The sequence below is a fragment of the Cicer arietinum genome, chromosome 7, assembly GCF_000331145.2.
Source record: "Cicer arietinum cultivar CDC Frontier isolate Library 1 chromosome 7, Cicar.CDCFrontier_v2.0, whole genome shotgun sequence".
In the NCBI taxonomy this organism is placed as follows: Eukaryota; Viridiplantae; Streptophyta; class Magnoliopsida; order Fabales; family Fabaceae; genus Cicer; species Cicer arietinum.
Window position 1 is genome coordinate 9,893,790 of NC_021166.2, and position 16,341 is coordinate 9,910,130.

The 16,341-nt window shown below is 29.9% G+C and overlaps 3 protein-coding genes across 5 annotated transcripts; all 3 read right to left on the reverse strand.

The window, feature by feature from the left end:
- Nucleotides 1–5,220: 5,220 nt before the first annotated feature.
- Nucleotides 5,221–7,533, reverse strand: PIMT1 (protein L-isoaspartyl methyltransferase 1). 2 transcript variants are annotated; one of them, XM_012711929.3, is made up of 4 exons: nt 7,380–7,533; nt 6,966–7,236; nt 6,423–6,587; nt 5,221–5,588 (listed from the first exon to the last, which is right to left on the reverse strand). In XM_012711929.3, the coding sequence occupies exons 2-4, from the start codon at nt 7,195–7,197 to the stop codon at nt 5,341–5,343; spliced, it is 645 nt and encodes a 214-aa protein (XP_012567383.1). In that variant the 5' UTR covers nt 7,198–7,236; nt 7,380–7,533; the 3' UTR covers nt 5,221–5,340.
- A 2,223-nt stretch (nt 7,534–9,756) lies between these two features.
- On the reverse strand, nt 9,757–11,766 carry LOC101498263 (protein MHF2 homolog). 2 transcript variants are annotated; one of them, XM_004515795.4, is made up of 6 exons: nt 11,592–11,766; nt 11,436–11,484; nt 11,309–11,349; nt 10,456–10,495; nt 10,258–10,311; nt 9,757–10,152 (listed from the first exon to the last, which is right to left on the reverse strand). In XM_004515795.4, the coding sequence occupies exons 1-6, from the start codon at nt 11,613–11,615 to the stop codon at nt 10,049–10,051; spliced, it is 312 nt and encodes a 103-aa protein (XP_004515852.1). In that variant the 5' UTR covers nt 11,616–11,766; the 3' UTR covers nt 9,757–10,048. The 2 variants fall into 2 exon arrangements, with proteins under 2 accessions (XP_004515852.1, XP_073219508.1); XM_073363407.1 differs by lacking the exons at nt 11,309–11,349; nt 11,436–11,484; nt 11,592–11,766 and adding an exon at nt 10,987–11,294.
- Nucleotides 11,767–13,615: 1,849 nt separating this feature from the next.
- LOC101514775 (protein JINGUBANG-like) lies at nt 13,616–15,269 on the reverse strand. Its single transcript, XM_004515842.4, has one exon. The coding sequence runs from the start codon at nt 15,227–15,229 to the stop codon at nt 14,168–14,170; it is 1,062 nt and encodes a 353-aa protein (XP_004515899.1). The 5' UTR covers nt 15,230–15,269; the 3' UTR covers nt 13,616–14,167.
- Nucleotides 15,270–16,341: the final 1,072 nt, after the last annotated feature.

Here is a 16,341-nt window from a genome sequence, read left to right on the forward strand (position 1 = left end):
TCTCTCCAAATATCCCTCTCCCCCAGGAATTTATTTTGCTATTGATGAACTTAAAGAACTTGTCTTTCAGATAAATATTCCAATAAATTTTCTGGTTACTAATAAAGTAAGTTCAAGTTGTATTATTTTGAATGTTACCTAGCATCCGAGTCGGTCAATAAATTGTTACAGCGTTACAGTGTTGTAATAATCTCCTTATTTTATCTATTTATTTTTTATCTCCTATGGTAGTTTTTTTTGCCTTTTGCATGCAGATACAATGAAGTTTGTTAGAAATTAATCTCTCTTGGTTTGTGTATTGAGCCATGTTACAAAGTATCTGCCTAATACACAAATCACAAGAGAGAATAATCTCAAATAGAGTATGCAGAACGGGAAAAAAGCACTACCACATGAGATTAAAACTTAAAACATAGGACAAAATACTGAGATTATTACACCATTGTAATTTTGTAACATTAATAAAGAGAGCTTATACGGTACGTTTACAAACTGAACTGAAGGTATTTAGTACATATGTTCTATAAATTAATAATTATTTTTATGAATTAAAGAGTTATTTGTTAATTTTTATATTTTAGAAATGATCATTTTATAAAAAAAATCATCATTTTGATGTTTATAAACATTATACTAATTTTTATATTTTAATATAAAAATATTCAATATTATAGGTGATAAATCCAAAAAAGTAAATAAGTTTTGTTTCATTGACATTTTTGATAAATAATATTTAGTTATTATAATTATATGGATAATAGAAAATAACTAATTTAAAAAAAAGTTATTTAACTATTAAATACAAAGATAAAAAATGTACCGGTAGACGTCGAAAGGATTCAAAATTTAAACAATGATAAATCTAAGGAATGTGGTTTCATGAATAAAAATGTTATTTGAATACAAATAGATGATACAATTAACATGAATATCCATTTCATTGTATTTACAAATTGTCTGTGTGGACTTCTATGTTTCAATAAGACGGCTGTTTCACGAATTAAAACATTCAAATTATTTTTTTAAACACTTTGAAATGAAAATTTGTTATGATTTTTAATTAAAACTTTTATTATAAAAGTAATTTATATAACTATTGGAGATTAAATTGCATAAAACAAATGTATTAGTTTAATTGATTTAGTCAGAACAATTTCATGGCTCACATTCAAATTTTTTCATATATAATCTTTTTAAAGAAAAATTCATATCAGTAGCAAATAGCTTGTTTTAAAAAAAAGAAAATAGCAATAGCTTGTTCAATGCAAGGTGGGATAAAATCATAACTCAAGGACTAGCCATATTTCATATTCAAACTTGTAAAAAAATATTATTGATTCTTCAACTTTTATTTAATGATTCTGATCAATCACTTTTTTTAGAAGATGTTTGTAAGGAGTATTTTTTTCAAAAACCTGGTTTTTTTTGGGATATATATACCAAAATCCTAGACGGTGATCTTGCTATTCTAAAAGTTTCAGTGATGAGTCAATTTATTTTTTTATTTTTTATATATAATAAAGGTGGTAAATCAAATTAAATACGGTTATTGTACACCACATAACATATTAAGTTTTAATAATTTATCAAACAATCATCTGAGTAATTGGATATTTTTAGTTAAACATGGTTAACCAAAACTACATCCTAAACCAAAAATAGAGTAACTATTATAAGTCATAATCATCACCTCCATTACCAATATTGCGACCATCTGCATCTCCATCTCTTCCACCTCTAGCTGCAAGGCTTTTTAAGGGTTGAATGTCAAACTAGAGAAATTATTCGTTAGAGACACTCATAAGTCATAACATGTCATCAATACAAAATCACAATTTTTTATAATTAAATAACAATAAAAATCAATAACAAGTTCTATGGCAACAAAAAAAAACTTAGTGTGTATCGGAACTATGAAAATTTTGATCAATAATTTTTTTTAGTCAAAAATTATTCATCCATTAAAATTGATTAAGTTAAGAATTTTGATATACTTATTTATTCAATTTTAACACCATTAATTAAATAAATTGTTTCTATAATTAAAATTATAATAAAAAATGTTATCTGAAAATAAATTCAAAAAATAAAACATAAAAATTTGATGGTATTGAATCTAAAATATAGTTAAATTAATCTATAAATAATATGAAATTGAACTAGTACTAGAACATATTAATGATCAAATATACTATAAAAGTCTCCTAAAACTTATATAAACAAATGAAAAAAGCTTTACAAAATTTACTACCAACAACCCCAATTTCCCCCTACCACCAATCAGAAGAAACCAAAACGTGTTATCACATCTCAATCCCCAAATTCATTCATTTACCACATGTTTGCATATTGATAATATTTTCAAATCAATCACAATCCAATTTGTGTTTATATCAATTTATCATCACAAGTCAAACTATCCATGTTGCGGACTCATCTTATCACATTATTCACCATGCCTATTTTCAAACTCACCCCCACCCAATCCATTTCCGTCAATTATTTTGTTTCAATCAATTTCATTTATCCCATCCCTTATCCAAAACACAACCATAGTGTAACTGTGCTGTTGCCTTCTCCTTCTTCTGTCGACATGTCTATCATCACTTTCTTCACAGTGGAAGAATCGTGCCTATGGACATCGGGCTTAGTTTTTATTCTATTTTATTTATTTATATATATAATTTTATTTTTTAGTTTTGTTTTAAATGTTGAGATCATAATTTTTTTTATCATGGTCATACTTTTAAATTTATGTCTTATTAATAATTTAAAATAATTTACTAGTATTTTACTAATAATTTAAATAATTAATTATATTAAAAATAATTTAATTATAAATTATAGTTTATTAATAATTTAAATTCAATCAAATATTAAATTTGAATGAAATAATTTTAAAACAATTTTTACTTTAATCAAATTTTAATAGATTATATAAGTTTTAATCTAAAAATAAATTATAATTTTAAAATTATTTATTATACTAAAATAAACTTTTTACAGAATAAAATAATTTAATTAAATGCTAAAATAAAAGGAAAAATAAATTAAATAATTTTTATTTTTATGAAATTGTAAATAATTACATAAAATTTAAATTACAATAATTAAATATAGAATGTGATTATGTAAATCATTAAACAAAATAATATAATTTGTATTTATTTTAAGTAATCAATCCCACAGGCCAAAGCAGAAGGAATTTTTTTTATTTTTAATTTGATTTGTTAAATAAAATACATTTGTGAGAGTTGTAATATTCGTTACGTTTCCGATGGCTAAAGCACTTAGGGTATGATTGGTTTGAGAGAAAAAGAAAGAAAGAATTAAAGAAAAGAGAAGTTAAAGAGGAATGATAAATTTTTTTTGCTTGATTTTTAGAAAAGTAGGGAAGAGAGATCCAAAATTTGTGGGACCTACACTTTTTAGCTTTCTTCTCTCCATTGCGGAGAAAGCAAGAAGAAATATATTTATTTTTTTACTTTTCAAATTTGCTCTTGCGATTGATCATTATTGTCTTTGTGAGTGGAAGCCATTTTGTGTTATTCTTTTTTTGCATCACAATATCTGCTCCAGTTCATTTATTAATTTAATTTAATTATTTATTAAATTATCAGATTTATTTTAATACAATTAATGAATGTTAATTTAATTTATTAAATTTTAAATATTATTTTATTTTAATTCAACTATTAGACTTTTTTTAGGGAAATTCGACTATCATACTTGAATATCACATAATCACCATATAACAAATTAAGAAATTTATAAAAATTAATTAAATTCAAACAAAAAATAAATTAACTTTTATGAAAGGCTTAGGGGTATTATTGTATTTTAAAAAATAATCAACATTTCTCTCTTCTCTATTTTTTTCATCTTTCTCTTATATCAAACAATACTTCAAATCTACTTTATTTCTCCCTTACCATACTCTTTCTTACCTCTTTCTCTCTTCTCACTTTCTCCTCGCAACCAAACACACCCTTAGTGCTATTTCAAGGGCTTATCTTCTAGCAACCCTCCGAAAACTTATTTTGACTAACATAAAATCTGTGTTTTCCAATCCTCTTTAAGCCCTTAGTATACCAAATTTTTCTAGGGTGTTTTTTGGGCTTTTTAGCTAACAAATTTTCTTGTAGTGTTTGAGTATACCCTTATTATTTCAGTTATTTTAAAATCATATCAATATTTTAGTACTATGAAGAAAAAATAATATACGGTATTAACTCATTTACGTCGGCATCCAAATATTATATATTAGACGTCGACGAAATCAATAATACCAATTCATTTATTTATTGATTTTAGTTCTTAACAAATATATTAATTATTTTTATAATTAAAAATTTTAATTAAAAATCATAACAAATCAAAAGAGACCCAAAATATAAATCTTAAATTTTTTGGTGGTGACCACATTGATTCATTAAAATTGTGTCATTTAATTATTGATCAATTAATTTAATCGTACAAAATCATATACAAATGTACGATAGAGATCTCTTATTTTATTTTTTTGGTACAATATATTCGAAATCGCATGTTATTAGTACTTTTAAAAGATTCAAAATTGAACAATGATAAATCGAACCGGTTGAATTGGATTGCAAATCTAGTGCTATTTTTCTTAAAATAATTATTACACCATGTTTTAGGTACGTATATGTTTTAATTGTAGCGATGGAAAAATTGATATCGCAAATGTGACCGATAAAAACGGCTGTCACAATTCCCAGTTATATGAAGACATGCTTCTGTTTTAACTTTTCAATAGTTTAGTTATTTTTATTCAACCAAATCATTATCTTTTATGTTATTTTCTAGAGTCATGTTTTATGGGAAAGTTGATGTGAATAAAAGGCCAAGATCCTTTTATTTTGGCAATTCTAGTAAATACCATTGAAGCTTGAGTACTTGTAAAATGATGAAGTAACGTAGTGAATAAGTAACCACTAATAGTACAATATTCATGGGTAGCTCTTATTTTTCTTATGATTCTGTTGTCAGTGTAATTTGGAACTTTTTTATATTTTTAACATAATATTATTTAATATTATTTGTATATTTGAATTTCTTTTGTTAACCTAAGACAACTTAATGTTACTAATTTATGTCTAACATATTGTAAGCAAACATGAGCGGAGGTTATGTTAATCCCTGCTTTTCAACCCCCTTATCACTCATTTTCAGAAAAGAAAAAATAACACATGGAGATAACCAAAGACATAATACATATACAAATTCTTACAGATGGTGGCATGTCGTACATACAACCACAAATATCCAAAAGCATCAACCACCCTAATTCAGGATTTTGCTTCCACTTCCCTATCATTACTCTTTAAGCTGAGCTTCCTTGCTAGTGAGAGGCACATATCGAACAGAAGTCTCGGTCCGGATACTGATAGAACCATCGGAGTTCTTATCCACAACCTTTAAATCTTGAAATACATTTCCAACAGGAATAATCATTCGACCACCTGTCTTCAACTGGTCGATTAGTGGTTGCGGAATTTCTGGTGCCGCTGCTCCAACGTGAATGGCATCATAAGTAGCAAACTCAGGCCAACCCTGTCTTCCATCTGTCAACACAACACTTATACAAATGTTTGAAATTAAAGATCCACCAACTTAAAATAGCAATTATTTAAACTGCTTAAGAAGCAATAATATTACAATGCATCTATTGCCATGGACTAAAAGAAAGAGCCTATGATAGTGAAAATGAAGACACGCAAATATCTTGGATGGCCATAACATGATGAATGCTTATGGATCAACTCTACTTTTAGCTTAAGGTGACTAAATAACTTCATAAAAATGTCAAATCTGACCACTAGGTTATGCTTGGTTATGCTTTTTGTTTATCTGAAAGATTCATAGAAGTTTTAACTATTCAATGATTACTAATCCTCCATCCCCCATATTAGACATATCACATATAGACTAGATTAAACTGTCATGGTCTAATAGTGACTTGGATAATATGAGGTGCCTAAGTCCTGCATCAGGTAGTATGAGATGTTCGGTGAAGTACTTAAGTGACTTGGTTCTTCCCTCTTGATAGCTAGCTTGAATGGAAGGGTTCTACAAGTGGCTTGGTGCTTAATAAACGGTATCGGAGCCCTGTTGACGGTGTCTCCGAAAGGGATGCCAATGGAGGGACTGATTGAGAAAGCTAAGTGAAGCGTTGTAGAGTGTAGTTGTTGGGACATTGGCTCACAGTGGTCATGTTTGGTGGTCATACTAAACAATTTGGTTCTTCTCATTCAATACATAGCTTTTAAGGGAGGTGTCCCAAGTGCTTGAGTGCTTATCACGGTCAAATAGATAAAATGAAACAGCACTATTGTTGTGCAAGAAGTATAAAAATTTAAATCTTACATATCTGTGGAAATAATAGAAAGAAATCATACCACCCTCATGCACAGAAAGGGAACCATCTTTCAATTGTGGAGCGGCAGCACTTTTTTCAATATTATTGATTGAAAAGGAAACCAACTCAGGAATGTGTTCCACCCCAACAGCACGGCCATTGGGTCCAACCATCATGGCAAAGCACGCAGTCAGGTACCCAGTCCCTGCAAAGTGTCCCAAAGTATATAGATTGTGAGTAAAAAACTAAAGCAAAATTCTTGTCATTGTCAAACAGAACATCACTTAATTTTTGTATAGCAAATCTTGGAACTTGAAACATTTTCACATTAACCAGCTATCCTCATCTATAGGAGAAACCTTCAACCTTTTACAAATCCATTAAGAAAAGAAAACAAATCACCATTGTATGTGGCATGCACACACCCTTATTATTTCAGTTGTTATTAAATGGTACCAATACTACCATCAATTTTAGTAATGAATCTTATCCAACATGGCATAATAACTTCAACAATTTGTCTAGTGTCTATATCCTTCATCAACAACAAAACAAGCACACACAATATAAATTAGGAAAATACCAGAGCCAACATCAAGAGCATGCATTCCAGGTTGTAGATAATTCTCCAGCAATTGAAGACAGGTGGCATGCATGTGAGGTGCAGATATAGTGGCATTATAGCCTATAGACATAGGGCTGTCTATGTAAGGTTGAACCCCATTAGGTACAAATAAACCTCTGTCAATTTTTTCCATTGTTTCAGCTACCTTACTAGATTTGATTATTCCATAACGCTGCAAATTCTCCACCATCCCTTTGTTTTCATTGATGGCACTCCCAGACCAGTATTGCTGTAATTTTTTGGAAACATATATATAAAATAATAAATTTATGATCTGACAAATGCAAAAAACCTAAAAAAACAAATAAGTATTGATACAATAGAACAACTCATCGAAAAGAAACTTGAATTACGATCAATGAGAGAGGTTACCTTACCTCCATCGTAGAGATGTTATCAGTGTGACACAGATCAGCGTAGAGTTAAAGTTACGCAGATAAATGCTACTGGAAAGTGGGAACAATGTCTAAAGGGGTTTACTCATTCTTTCTTTTTTTATTTTTATTTTTTTTTCCTTCTTTATTCTTGCACGTCAAACCCAATCTCCATCAGGCCAGTATTCCTGTGGGCTTATTGCTTCCGGAGAACGAATGGGCTTCTTGAACTTGGGCTAGAGTAAAAAGCAAGAAGAGTTTTCTACCATGCACCCCCACCCCCAATTTATATAAAAATATAATTTTATTTTTTTAATTTAATAAAATTTTAAAATATTTGAAAGTTTTGAAAAAACTAAAATTCCATTTTCCAGAATTTTCGAAAATTTCGAACTATTTAAAACTTCTGAAATAGAAAACTCCAAATATTTTGAACATCTTCGGAAGTTTCAAATTTTCGAAAGTTTTCAAATCTGAAAATTTTCGAAAGTTTCTAAATATGAAAAGTTTTGAAAGTTTTCAAATATGAAAAGTTTCAAAATTTTCCTATTTCAGAAGTTTCGAACATTTTGATCTTTTATGGAAATTTATGCTTCGAAAATTTTGAATTAATGGAAACCTTCGAAAATATGAGAAATTATGTTTCAAAACTTTCAAATTGATCAAAAGTTTCAAAATTCTTGATCAAATTTGGATAAATACATTTAGAATATTTTAGATTTATCAAAAGTTTCGAAAATGTAAAAAAAACTCACTTTATTATATTTTGAAAGTTTGAAAATTTTGAAATGATGATATAAATTTTGTAAGTTTCAAAAAATAGGGTGAATAATGAAATAGTAAATTTTTTTAAGGGACTAAATAGTATTTTCATTTAAGATGGGGCGAGAAGTTAATGTGGGGGGTGCGTAGTACATTTCTTAAACAAGAAATAGTTCAAAAATAATAAAACAAAAAGGTTTTATTTTAAATGAAAAAAAGTGTTCTCAATAGAGTTTCCAACACACTTAACTATATGGATCCTACATAATATACATGGAACCCAACTCAATTATTATAGCAAATAACATTGTGTATTAAAAAATGTCTTCGAGAGGATAATATTGTCTTGAGGAATGTGGAGCTCGGATAATTTAGTCTCTCAATTAATTAATGATGGATCAGTCCCACCTGTCTCAAAATTTAAGGTTGTCAATTAATTTAATATCTTTATCTTCAGACATAGTAAAAGATAGTGTTAAAACAATGTTTATAAATATGCTACATTAAAGCATAATTTTTAGAAATTTATATATGATTTAGATTCTATTTTAAAATTAAGAATGCAAATAATTAATTAATCAAGTAATTAAATGCAAATAATTAATATACTTCAGTTAACGATGAATTGTTAAGAATGCATAGTTTGTTTTTGTTACGAGTGTACATAATTTTTCGAATTGATTAGGAAGACCATTGATTGGACTACATTTTTATTTCCTAAATTATAGAGATCAAAATTTCCACTTACAATTTTGAGAACCAAATTGATAATTCACTCATTTTATTTTAGACATATTCAAATATGATTTATTTGTTGTGAAAAAGTTTTTTCATATAACTTTTTAGGTTTGTCCTATCTCCTCTGTCCATGTCTAATATTGGCAAATACAAATTTACTTCTTTTCGGCACCATTCTTAGTCAAATGTAAACTTCCTCAACATACTCTATCTTATGGAAAACATTGTTTTTATAAATAAAAATATATATTAAATGCTTTAGAAATCATAATTTAAATTGTCTTTTAATCCAAATATATTAAAAATTCCATTTAAATAAATAATGCATGTGTATCTATACAACTCCGACGTCCTATTCAACATCGAAAAATAAATACAAGTGTTTTCAACTATTTTGTTGTCACTCAAACACTTCTTATTAAACTCTTTAAGAAATCATCCATCTCTTTAAATCAAGTACACTTAACTACGAAACTCTTAACTTATGACTCCTAAAAAGAAGCATCTTGTTGGTAAAAGTTTTGATAGCCAATTCTTTTAAACTATCATTAATTGTAGTCTTATACCTATACATAATCTTTCATTTAGATATTATTTCTTTCATTCAAATGTCCAGGTTGATTCACTCTTAAGCTGTAAAGTTTTAAGATCGTGCTGTTTGCACATTTGGAATAGCTTCTTCAAACCAGATTATGTCCCATCTGCATTGCACCAAATTCTAAGATCGTGTTCGTTAAAAAAATTAAAACAAACCAGAAAAAAAATTTGTTTACTTCATCACAGAAAGCTCAGTCCCTACCCAATTTGCAGCAGTTGCACTGTGCAGCACCCCCGGACCAAAAAAAAATTAAAAAGAGCATTATATAGATATAGTATAAAAATGGAATTAAGAACTGCTCGCATATAGTATTAATGTTCAAAGATGAAGCACAAGAAACTATGCCTCCTCCATTGTCATACTATAGCTTCATAGTCATGCATTAGAAGTTCACAGCCCTCATACAATATAAAGAAACGAGAGAAACAGTACCTTTCTTTTAATTTACATGTAGAGAATTAGTTGTATCTGATACAACTTTTCACCAAAAATCTTAATGAGCTTTTCACTAGATCCATTACAGGGGTAGTAGAAGTTACGGATGAGTATTCCATGTGTCATCAAATGCTTTAGAAATCTAAAAGTAACTGAGGAAGAATACTCTCCAAATGAGTAGCTTCTATTTGAGTATCACCCTCAGCCTCTGCAATAGCAACAGCGCGCTGAACTGCCTCTACATTCACAGAAAGATTTCTGTCAAAAACAAGATGACATAGAATATGTACAAATCATAGTCTTGAGCAAACATAAATGTGTTTCTTATTAAATATGGATGAACCTGTGATAAAAACCCGGAGAAGTTCACAGGTAAGCTTCAAAGCACTGGCATTAGCTGCATGGGAAAAGATGGACAAATCACAAATGAGTTTTAGTGAACGTCCAATTAGAAATGCCAAGACAACTAAAGTGTGACATGATCACACAAATCCTCCACCAAATAAGAAATCAGTCAACAGAATGATAATGACATAAATACCGGAAGTTGTCCGATTCTTCTTGGAGGATCCAGCTCCTACCTGTAGCAGTAAAATCGATTTGCACATTATTGACACACAATGCAACATTTAAGTAGAAGATATTCTACAACATAGGATAGTAGCTAAAATATTAGAGAATGTAGGATCAATTAAAGATACTACTTCTATGGATAGCATCTAGCCTGTTATAAACTACAATATTGTAGATCAAGTTTTTTGTGAAAAATAGTTTGAGAAGTAACAACCAGCAATACCATAAAAACAAATGTGGCAATACCTAAATAACTAAGAAAATAAATTGAAAGGGAAACAGTTGGAGCCAAACATTGTACATTACCAAATATTTTAACCTGTTAGCACATGGTCTACAAGGATTTTTTGTGGTCATTCGGATTCACATGTTCATAGTTTAAAGTTGAAGGTTCTTCAAGGATGTGGTCAAAAATAACAATTGAATAAATTTTTTAAAATACATTCTTAGGCAGCATATCAATCAGTACTAAACTATATAATATGAAGTGTTCATGTACCCTATAAAGTGATTGAAATTGAAAGATCCTGCCAGCAACCAAATGTTGTAGATGCGCACAACAGTAAAACAGAATAACACAGCACATGGTAAGAAGAAAAGAAGGAAACCAAATATAGTTTGCATTACTAATAAGTAAATCACCGAAGAAGAACAAAAACATCGTAGAATTGGGCGTTTTCCACTGATTGACAAGCACAAGTCACAATTAAAGCTCCAAATGATAGTTCAAAATCCAACGTTCCCCAAATTCAACAAGTAGCATTAAGCAATCGATATGCATATCAAGAAATGAAATGAGAGAAGGGGGGAAATTTGAAAACCTCGGATTCCAAAGCATCGTTGGTTGCAACATTTTCACGCTCTGCAAAATGATATAGTTAGGGATTCATAGAAATTGGGAAGAAAATTAGGATAGTAAGAGAGAGAGAGAAGGTGTATGGGTATAACCAAGGGTTCGCAATGTCCAAATGCGCTTCATAATGGAATGGATTAGATCCTGTTTTGAACGAATATAAGTCAGGTATTAAATTAATTAAATTACGATAAAAATGTGCTGTGAAAACTGGAATTAGAGAAGAATAAAGGATTATAGTGTCTCTATACACAGTCGAAGGTAGTTTCCTCCATTGGTGGTTGCAATTTGCAGGTTCGCCAATCACCCACACACAAAAAATGACACTCGCTTCGCTCAGAGTTGGAGGGAAATAATAACAATAACCTTACCTCATTCCTCCAATCAAACAAAACACTTTTTTTTTTTTTCTTTCTAACTTGTTCTCTTTTGCTAACAAACACAAATCCTTTTTTATCAAAATATGTCATAAAATAAGACACTCCATCCTATCTTAATTATATATATATAAAAATTGAATAACTTTTTTTACCATTTACATGGAAAGGTTAGAAATTTTAATGAGTATTATTGTTTAAATTGTCTTTAACATTCATTTAAAATGTTTGTCTTTTTAATAATAATAATAAGTGTATATAATGTCTCACAATTTTTCATAAAGAGTATATAAGGAAAAACAATCAAAAACTTAAAACAACAAATGAATTAGTTGGTTTCGATATACTTTTTATATATTTTGTCTCTTATAATTAGGATGGGAGGTAATAAATCCAAAGCTCGCTTATCTTGGGAATTAGAGCAAGTGCACTGAATAACAAAGGCAACTAATGGATATATAGATCTCAATCATGAAATCAAGATTCGATGATAGTATATTTCTACAGCATGAAATCTTACTTTAATTTTTGTAAATACTAAAAAAAATTATAGAAATATTATCTTAAAAATTATTATTCAATATTCTATAAATTTAAAATTTATTATTTCAAATACAAATTTTTCTAATTATATGTAGTTCAATGATTAAGATATGCCTATTTCATTATTTTTAAGGTACGTAACTATTAAATCATATAATGGATCTTGTTCTTGTGTTGGATGAGTACCTTTGATGACGAATTTAGCTTTCTCTCGAAAGCACATCAACTTTAACGAGTGGAGAGTGTAACTACAAAGATACTATGATATGAAGGTAATGCAAGGGTACACGATGTTTTGTGAGGTGTAGAAAGTATTGTGTGGATCAAGGCCGACCCACTGTTAAATGAGGTCTAAAACCAACTTTAAGATGAGACTTTTTATAAAATTTAAAGTTTAATTTTTTGAGTTTTTTTAGATGCTAAATTATTATTAAATTTGTCATAATCAATTAATTACCATTTAATAAAGTATAATATAAAGCATCACACATGCATGTTAATAGTTTTTTTTTAACTGAGGCATGAACCAAGAGTCCTTTTTTCCTTTGACAATTCAACATGGGTATTATCAATTGTTTTATTTGTTCTATATTGAGTCAACATGAGGCCATGAACAATAGCACTTATATGAGGCATTTCTTCATTTTGGTAAAATATATTTTTTCTTGAGGCCTAAAGTCTTAGCTAGCTTTGATTATATGGCCCTTGGTGTTGGTATACATGGGTACTCGATCTCTATTTACAATAATATTTAACTCTAATCTATGTTAGATTGTATTATCCTTAACTTCAATTTTGATCGAGATAAGTTTTGAATTATGTTAGGTTTTACTAGTCTTCTTTTTCGTTTTATCAGCTATAAATTATTAATCAGTTAATTTTTTTTGGTTATTGTGAACTTTTCAACTATAACTTAGTTTTATTAAATAGAGCATTAGAATGTGCAAGTTTCACCACTATACTCTTTAAATTCAATATATATAAAATATTGAGTAAAAAACAAATCTAATAATATAATAATTTTATAGATATATTGAAAAGAAAATATGTATATGTATTAATTTTTTACGTGCAAATGAAAAATATTGTATTTGAAGAGCCTAATTTAAACTTTAATAATAAATTACAATGTTTACTTTAATATAGTAAACGAGGTGCAACTCATACAAACCTATAATATTTTACCAGTTATTATAAAACTTTCATGATGCTTAGAATGTAATAAAACCATTATATAAAACTATATTATATATATATAAATTATAAGTCTTAAATGTTTAATCGTTTGACTTTCTAAAAGTTTTAATGTTTTATCAACTCTTACATATCATGCACTAGAATGCTGACAGTAATAAGAATTATTTTTGCACGAAAAGATATAAGGATCTTGTGTCACACTCCCTCACGTTTTATTTTCATGAGTTTTTCTTAGGTATTTTCGAATATTATTATTGTAATGGGTGTGAAATATTATTACTACTCTGTATCTGTATGTATATACACTAATACTAGAGTTAGTATAAATTTTGCACGAAGGACCTATTCTGTTCTGTGCGAGTTAGTGCAATAAACAGAAGTATTAGAGATAAAGCTTGTGATAAAATTACACAAAAGTATTACTTATTAACATATTGTTTTTGTTTAACTAATTATTACGACTACAGTTCCCCTGATCAAGAGCAAGGCTTTCCAAAGGTAAATTATATTTGGACAAAACCTTAATTACGATTTAGGGCTCTTTAGCCGCTAATTAATCAGTTTTGAGACACGGTTTTTTATGCTCTTACTAAACATAGGCCTGCATTGCGGTTCTGTTTGGCATATCCATTTACCGATAAACTCCCACGACCACGTTTTAAGTTTTTAAACGGGCGGACTTGTTATGAATAAGCAGAACCAAAGCAGTTTTAAACCAAAGCAAACACCTCCCACACTTTAATATCCCCATCAAGGCTTCCACTGAACAGCCTAACCACCCCAACAGTGTCATCACCATCTTCACCACCCGAAATTGCAACTAACGACTTAACCGGTTTCTCGTGTCCTTCCAACACTCCTCTACAACAATACCCACCTTTCTCCCTTTCCCTTTGCCAAATCCTCACCGTTAGATCCGCTGACCCACTCGCCAACAAATCATCAACGTTGACCAAACATAGAATCGCCCCACTATGACCCCGCATCGTTTCTATCAACACCACGTCGTTTTCCTTTTCCTCGCATTTATTCTCCCACCGGCAAATCGTCCCGTCACTCCCACCGGAAAACAACGCCGTACCATCACCGTCTAATGCTAACGCATTAACGTTAGATTTCTGCTTCCCTATCGTACTCATCAAAACGTATCGTTTCACCTTATCGTCCATCTTCCAAACCTTTATACACCCATCAGCTGACGCCGTGTAAACGGTTCCGTCATTGGAAACTACAACAGCGTTAATAGCGTCCTCGTGCGCGTTAACGGATTCTAAACACCGGTAACCCGAAGACAAATCCCAAATCTTAAAACTTTTATCCCACGAAACAGAATACATAAACTTCTCATTCACTGCTAAACCCGAAACGGTGTCGTTATGTTGAATCCAAAGACTCTTCCGGTGACGTCGAACGCTGACATAGTTTTTTGGCACGATGCAACGGCGTAAACGGTCTTTAACGGTAGGAAGTGACGATATAAGACGGTGTCGTTTAGAAGGAGTGGTAAGCCAGACGCGAATTTTACAGTCTTGGTGAGCAGTGAAGACATTTGAACCGTTAAACGTGATGGATTTGACAAAGCCTGAATCGGAGCTTTCGTTGAAAGCGTCAATGTGAGTGTAATTGGAAGAGAGATCGTAGACGTTGATTAGGTTGAGAGATGCGGCGTAGAGAAGGTTATGGTGGACTGCGAGACAGGTGATATGCGGTGTTAGGGTTTTAATGGAAGTGATAGATTGGTACATGAAGGTGGTGATGGTGAAGTTATTCATTTTGGTGGAGAGTGGAGAAAACGTGAGTGCGTGATACGAGGGAAAGGAAAATTAAAAAAATGTGAGAGAGGGGAGTAGCTGAAGGGAACATAAGTAGCGGTTGGGATTTATTGTGGTAAGGGCACGTGGAAAGTTTCAGGATTTGACACGTGGCGATAATAGAAAGCTGCGAGGACTAACTTGGTGGGGGCAAAAAGAAAGTGGTGGGGTCCTTCGAAGATTTGTTGGACCCAGCGAATCAGATTGGTCAACGTGTCGCTCGTATTTAATCTTAATTAATTTGGAAGTTATTCGACGTAAATTCACGTACTGTTGTTCACTTTAGGCCAAATATTGTTGTTGGGGCAAAATCAAACTGGTACAAGTAAAGCAGTACCCAAGGTTCAAACTTCAAAGCATACAAAGTTGTTCTGTAAATAAATAGTACAAATTATCCGCAAGCATTCATGCAAATTCCCGAACAAATGGTCTTTGATCTCCTCAAAGTTGTTCACTTAATTTATCAATATGCCTTTTGCTTGAGGTGTGTCTTATCATAACAACAATCATATTCGTATAATTTATATTTTCTCAACACATCATTTTATTTTTATCACGTTTTTTTATTCATATCATAAATTTTGCATCACTACAAAAATGCTCTAAGTTGTCTCTCTTTGATAGACTGGGAAGAACGAAGAGAGTAGTAAAAGGAAAAGAAAATATATATAATTTAAAAATTATAAGGATAAAAAAGAGTTAAGCCAACACAAAAAAGAGAGAAAATATAACGGATTATTGAAAAAAATTGTATAATTATTTGGATCTCAACTATAATCAGAAATACCTTATCTCACACTTAGTATGAGATTTAATAAGATATAATCAATTAATATTTTGGATGTTTATTTCATGAGAATAAAATAATAATTAAAAATGAAAATATATTATGTTGAAATATTTTAGAAATGACATCATCAAATATTATGAAAGTAGTTAAATATATTTATTTATTTAAAATTATAATAAATATAACTCGTTTCCTTACTTAAATTCAAATTGGAGGATGTAAATCATTAGCTGAACTGTAAAAAGTTGTGTTTGTTAGAAAAAAAAATAGAAGAGTATATATA